At 43.6% G+C, this 6793-nt stretch overlaps 1 protein-coding gene across 3 annotated transcripts in view; it reads right to left on the bottom strand.

The window, feature by feature from the left end:
- Positions 1–459: 459 nt before the first annotated feature.
- Ocrl (OCRL, inositol polyphosphate-5-phosphatase) overlaps positions 460–6793 on the bottom strand; it is a 50830-nt gene continuing 44496 nt past the window's right edge. For 2 of the 3 annotated variants that reach the window (XM_087600195.1, XM_087600196.1), the window contains 5 exons: positions 5652–5768; positions 4807–4891; positions 4079–4206; positions 3049–3160; positions 464–2838 (listed from right to left, as the gene is read on the bottom strand). In XM_087600195.1, coding sequence (XP_087456321.1) covers positions 2714–2838; positions 3049–3160; positions 4079–4206; positions 4807–4891; positions 5652–5768 — 567 coding nt within the window. In that variant the 3' untranslated portion in view covers positions 464–2713. 3 annotated transcript variants of the gene reach the window in all.

Below are 6793 nucleotides of genomic sequence, written 5' to 3'. Positions count from 1 at the left end.
GATGGAGTGACAGCAACTGTGACTTGCTAGGTGTTAGTGCTGGGAACCAAAACTAGTCAGTAAGTGCTCCTAACTGCTGAGCCATCTCTCCAGTCCCAATTTTATTTATGTGGCCACATCCCAACACACGTGTAGAGGTTAGATGACAACTTTCTTGAGTCGGTTCCCTCCTTCTACCATGTGGCTTCTGGGAATCAAAGTCAGGCCATCAGCCTTGATGGCAAGTACCCATGGAATCATCTCGCCAGCCGAGGAAAACATTCATTTGTGCTCCTGGCACTGTGCAGGCTAAGTCAGCACTCTAGAATGGAGGTTCAGCCCCAGCCCAACAATTTTAAATGGTATTTCTCTGTAGGCTGCGTAGTGACAGGTGCGGGTATGGCTGGACCGGAACTGCAAAAGTCAAGTGTGACCAAGTGACATTAAATCCCCCCTCTTTAGTTCCTTCTCAGATCACAATGAGTTTTCACACAACATATATTTATTCATAAAATTGCAATAAATTATAATAAAAAAGATGACACAAAATACAGAATTCCACTAGCAGCTTTGCGTAGTGACCGAGACATTTTTCCTTTTTGTGAAGTATAACAAAGACCTACAGATTAAGAATCAGAAAGGGAAACTAATGCAGTATCACCCATTAGATTGGAATCATTTCTTCCCAAAGATGCTAGGTGCGGAGTCTTTCCGTACCAGTTGGATGTGAAATCCTTAATTCAGAGCAACTATGAAATAGTACCTTGGAGGAATTAGGAATTAAGAGGCTGAGGTGCAGGATAGGCAGGATAGGGAAGCAGGTTTCTTCCATCTGATCTGTTTTGTATCCCCTACCTGGAGATTGTCTAAAACCCTCAGCTCTATATAAATCCCAGGCCAAGCTGGACAAAAGGCTGAGGCAGTGAAGCAACTTGGTGCTTTGGCCTGATGAAGACAGGGCACTACGTGCATGCTCCACAGAGGCCCCACTCACCATATCCTTGCTCATCTGAAGACCCAAGCTTGGCAAGGTATTGTAAAGTGGGCCCAGGAGAGGCATTTCCCTGTGGACCACCTTGTTCCACATCATCTGCTTCTTCAGTGATTACTTTCTGGCCTAATAGATATGACAACTTTCTTTTCCTCTCAGTCTTCCGTTAATCAACTGTTGACCCAATCAGATCCTCAGTGAGCTGGCACCAATACTTTGACTCTGATTTCCCAACTCCCACTTATTTGAGGGCTTATCAGGTCTATTGCAGGATACATACCTTTTGTTCTCCCAAGAACTCAATTTTTGAAGAGACGGGGAAGCTGGAAAACCATTTGATGGTGGCTGTTTCCCTGGCCCTCTCCTTGGATGGTATAAGATGCTACTGATGGAATCAGTACCCAAGATTGTACATAGGCAAGAATGAGACGACTTGGGTTGGTTTGGTGAATGAAACCGAGCAAGTCAATTTCACCAGGCAGTTTTTGCAGCCAGAAGCTGGCAGCTGGTTTGTCAGTCAACAAGTTGATTTTTAAAAAGTTTGTCTGTCCCATACCGCTTGAATAAAATGAAAACCTTAGAGTCGTTTCAAGTGGAAGAGGTAATGTGTGTGGCTGGTCCCATGGACCAGTCTCTCATACACAGCACTGGATATAGTGTCTCAAGCCAAGGGCAGTCTTTGAAGTCTTTGCTTGAAGGAGGCAGATGTGGAGCTTAGAGTCAGCCCTGTTGAGGAGGTCAATGTGTTCCCTCAATACTTCTGAAGATAGGAGACTGGCTTCTGAGGGTTACCCTCAATACTTGTTTTGGAGAGTGAGGAAAGCTCCATTGGGCCTTACTTGAGGTGCACAAACTCCTCTTTTGAGTGTGATGCAAACATTATTCTGGAAGTGGGTTTCTAGTGGGGAAGATGGGTACCATGACATGCAGGATTGCTCCTCATGTCTAGTGTGGATATTACCAGGGAAAGAGGATGGGAAGCAGGGACATTTTCACTCTGACATAGTCACAGTGCTTTCCTCGCTGTTGTGATGTTTCTCACATCAGTGGGATGCCATCTCTAATAGTCCATAAAATTACATAACTAAACATGGTCTGAGACAAGGGAATATGGTTCCACCAAGTGTGGCTCCACAAGAAGGCCAATATTACAGTGACACATAGACATTATTGTAGTAGAAATGCACGAACGCATGTAACAATCACATGTAGACAGTGAACTTCACTGTTCAGGATACCCACGGAGTCACTAACCTCATCCAGGCTTCCTTCAAAGCGATAGCATTAACGGAGGAAGTGTGCAAAGTAGTGACATGAGGAGAGGGTGGATCCAAAGTGCATTGTGTACAAAGGACTGCAGACAAGTCTGGGCTATATAGCAAGTAGTGCTTGTAGGCTTAGAATGGGAATGCCTCTCAATCCAGGCCTAGGGTATTAAATCATGAGGACTAGGAAGCAGGGCAGAAAACCTCCAGAAAAGGTGTGTAAATACAGACCTCTTTGCTTTACAAAGAGTAAACACAAAAACACCGAAATATGGTAACTTTGGCTTGGCAATATATGTCTAAAAGGATTTTGCTGTGTAGGATATGGTATGGAAGGATTAGGAAACTCTTCCCTTTGTATTATTAACAGAATGTAAGATCCTACAATAGACCCTTTTTGTGTCATGACTTTTCAAATCATTCTGAACTACTCGGAGCCCAAGATCTTCCTCCTCTAGAATCTCAGATAGGAAAAGATTTAGTCTTCCTCGCTCCCAAGCAGGAAGACTAGAAGAAACTGGATGGCGCGCTGGCGGTCACTTGGAGTCTGTCTTGCCATGAGGTTTGGTGGAGGCCTTAGGAGAAGGCTAGTGAACAGAGTAGCTAAAGGTTGGGAGAAAGAACAGGGGAAGCCCACTGTCAGACATGATCTTAGCAAAACCACAAGGTTGTTCCGGGGTGCAGGAACAAGAATAGTAGGAGGGAAGGGACTCCCATGTTCCCAAACATCAAATATGGTATACATTATGCACAGTGCACACTGATTCTTTTCAAAAAGCACAACACACAGGCTTTGTCGTGAAGTACCCTTACCGATCATGTTGGTGCTGACATTGTTGTAATCAGAGAATTTTAAGAGTTCTCGAAGGAATGCCATCAAGTAGCGGAAAACATTTCTATGGCACCTTGGAAGCTGGGAAATGACCTGTTTTTTTAGAGAGGAGTGTGTAGTAAGGCAAATGGCTCATAAGGAAGGAGAATCTATAGCTGCCATAGGAAAACTTGTAATCCAACCGTTATAGGCCCCATTTGTCTATCACTACCCTCTATTGCTCACGAGCAGTACTTTACCTGGCAAATTAGAACTCTGGACCAGGCCATGAAGTCAGCACAGAGTCACATTCATACAGTGCCTCACCAGAAGGAAAGTGTTCCTCTGTTATTTTTCCTTTTCCCCCAACAGCAAAGGCATCAGTTAACTTGCTTTTCTCCACAATGCCACTTGGCAATGATGGGTACCTCCTACCAGTACTCAATAATGTGATTCATAGCTAGTCTCAGCCATTGTGGACCAAAATCTTTGCAAGATCAGAAACACATCAAGAAGGAAAGGAGGAGGAGGAGGAGAAAAAGGAGGTGGTAGATCCCAACTGTCACATACTCTTTCATGTAATGACAACTAGAACTGCACTTACAATTTGCTTTGCCAATCTCACCCCAGGGTGAGAGGTATCCACCTCGCTAAGTTTTCTGATAACAGAGATAGGCCAACTAGAAAACATTTGAATATAATAAAAAAATCATACTAACTAAATTCAACTTTACTTAGTGTGTGGGTGGAGGGGTAGGGCACATGTGGAGATCAGAGAACAACTATTGCGATTTGATTTTTTTTCTTCCATTACTTGTGCTCTCCGGATCAAACTTAGGTCAACAGGCTTGGTGGCAAGTACCTTTACCCACTGAACCATCTCACTGGCTCCCTGAAGGATCTTAACTTTGAACTATGGTGTCCCATCATGAATAACTGACCCAGGCCCATTCTATCATATAGCTTGTGAAACTAGCCGTTTCTCTATGAGAGAACCTGTACTGAGCACATCCTCAGAGCACCAAAACTCACCTGTTTGCAGATCCGAGGATCATGAGCAGAGTCGAGACATCGCTGATACAGCTCATAACAGATGACTGGCTCTGGCAGGGCTTCCAGGAAAATGAGCAGTGCTTCAGCCACAGAATGGTTACTACCAGCTGAATTACCTTGAGTTAAAGGAAGAGGATCCCAGAACAAAGCCACACAGAGACCTGACTGACGCCCTTCCTCAAGCCTCTAGAGGGCTGGCTTCTCTCTTCTCTCTCAGCACACACTGCCCCTGACCGTGTTTTGATAATGGTCCAGATGCTCTGCAGCTGAGCTGGTAGAGAATCTGCCATTCCCTTGGGAGGGTTCACTCTACCAAGAGACTTGGTGAGCATAGCCTGCACCGTGACAGGGTCCATTGGATGGGTTATAAGTAGTTGCCAGCGTTTCCCCTCATTTTTCTTCCTGCCCTACTGATAGAGCCTGGGTGGGGAGGTTAGCAGGAAGGGCCAACTGCCTGAAGGAGAGCAGGACTGGCTCCTGTGTCCCACGCTCATTAGATGTTGTTGTTACCCCTTCATTCCTCTTAGTCTGAGTTTCCAGACAAAGGGAGACTAAAAGTTCCTGAAAGGAAACAATTAGATAGTCACTGACTATCCTATAATAAGGCAATGGCAAACATCAATGTAGAAACACACATCAAAGACAGGTGAGAAAAGACTTTGGCCGAGGATCTGTCCATATTCCCAAGCCTTGGGTAGAAAGGATACGGATTGTCTCAGGAATGCTGGTATCCAGACAATCAATGATCTGCTGTAACTCCTCCTGCATTCCAGGGGTTTGGAACAAGTCCTCCTACCAAAGATGTACGAGTAAAAGGAACAAGGTAAGGTAGCCTTCCCCTCAAGTTCTGAACTTGCCCAGAAACTGGGAGAGCAACAGGACAGAAAGTGAAGGGTGGTGCACGTATTAACAGTTAGGGAAGGAAGCAGGGATGTAGCTTTGCTTTCCTTTAGCATTTCTATAATCCACGAGAAGCCTCTAGAAAACAGGGTGTAGCCTGCACAAGTACAGCCATTGACAAACGTGGACAGAACTGGATGAAGGGAAAGGTGTGAATGGCACGTGCATGATACAACTTGGTTTCTGAGTTATATTGCTCTTAGTAGATCTGAGAACATTACCCTCCAATTTGGTCGAAGAAAGTTTTTTTTTTTCTTTTTTTAAGGGAATGAGTTGTGAGTAGCTAGGGTTTTAGTGTAGGGTTGGAAAGAAAACTCAGTGTTCTGTTAAAGAAATGGGCTTGAAATTTGTTTCAATTTTAAAATTTGCAATTGGCTACAGGGCAGCCAAAATAGGCATTAGACTGGAGTACTCAGTCATCCAGGACAAAGCGTATAAACAAGCCATAGGCAGTCTCAGTTCTGGTCTTGCCTCTGCCCTCAGACTCAGAGAGTACTTGGAGTTAGCTTAGCTTGTATGCGTTAGTGGTCTGCCGGTGTAGCCACATGCAGGCTGCTTGGCATGGTTAAATGCGCTATGCTGATATGAAGCCTCATTTGCTGTATGATTCCCACACATGCTGCAGTTGCAGGGAAGGTTTTCTCTCACTTACCTGGTGACATGCATATTTGAACAAGTGATCTACTAGAAGCCAGATCTCTTTGGGGACTTGAAGGGGTCGCTCACTGGTACCTTCATCCAAGGGGACCATCTGCAGAAGGGATTTCTCCTAACAGATGAAAAGGGATAAGAATCAAAGGGGCCTCGGAATGAAGAGTTAAATCTCCTTCAAAATCTTCTCAAGTGGATACAATGTGATCTTTGTCTCTTAAGCTTTTGCCTTTTTTTTTCCTCGCAAGAGACATGCGTGTTCAGAAGACACTCAGTAGTAATGGCAGTACTTAAATCAATCTCCTTCCCAAAATGCTTTATTCAGTTAGTAAGCATTTCATCTGTGCTTATGGTGTGTATCCTGTGGAAGCATTCCATATTCTGAAGTGAGAATATCATACGGTCATAGTACAGTCTATGCATAACCAGTAGCTAGACCACAAGATCACACTTGTTAATCTAGTACCCTGAGGGACTGTACTTATACTTAGATTTCAGTTTATTCTATACTAACTCTTCCTTCAGGCCTTATCACAAGTACTTCTGAGCATTCTCACTGCTCCTTTAACCTAATTGCTTTGGCTCTTAGGAATGAAAGAGAACTCTGCACATTAGATGCACATATACTGATACTTTAGGCTTGATTCAAGTTTCTAATCATTAAGCCTCAAGATCTAAAAGTAATAACATGGACTAGAACAACCAAAGAGCTAAAATACCATGAAAATCCAAGAGTCTGCATCAGAAGTTACTGGTTCTATTAGTAGCTCAACAAAGACTTTTCGGGGGCTATCATTAGCCTTTTGTACCTTTCTATTGTTAGAGTCTTTTGAAAGAATACAAGACAAAAATCCAGAAGTGACACTACCAGACCAATAACTAAATTCAAAGTGTAAAATAAACTCAACCTCTCCCAATACTCAAAAAGAAATATGCTAATTTACCTTAGGTTTAGAGTTTCAAATGTAAAGAATATGAAAAAATCCATCTAAACTAGGTTAAAGATCATCTGAAGGCAGCCTCCAGAAAAGCCCCAGTGGAGAAAGGCATGTTACGTTTTAGCATCCTCCTTCTGCCACCTCTAAGTTATACGGTATTTATTGTTAACTTTCAGAAAGTCTTGCCTGACATTGTTCAGTCTCT

Source organism: Rattus norvegicus, chromosome X (genome assembly GCF_021556685.1).
Source record: "Rattus norvegicus strain SHRSP/BbbUtx chromosome X, alternate assembly SHRSP_T2T, whole genome shotgun sequence".
Lineage (NCBI taxonomy): Eukaryota > Metazoa > Chordata > Mammalia > Rodentia > Muridae > Rattus > Rattus norvegicus.
Note: the sequence above shows the minus strand (reverse complement) of the source record. Positions and strands in the feature narration are given on the sequence as shown.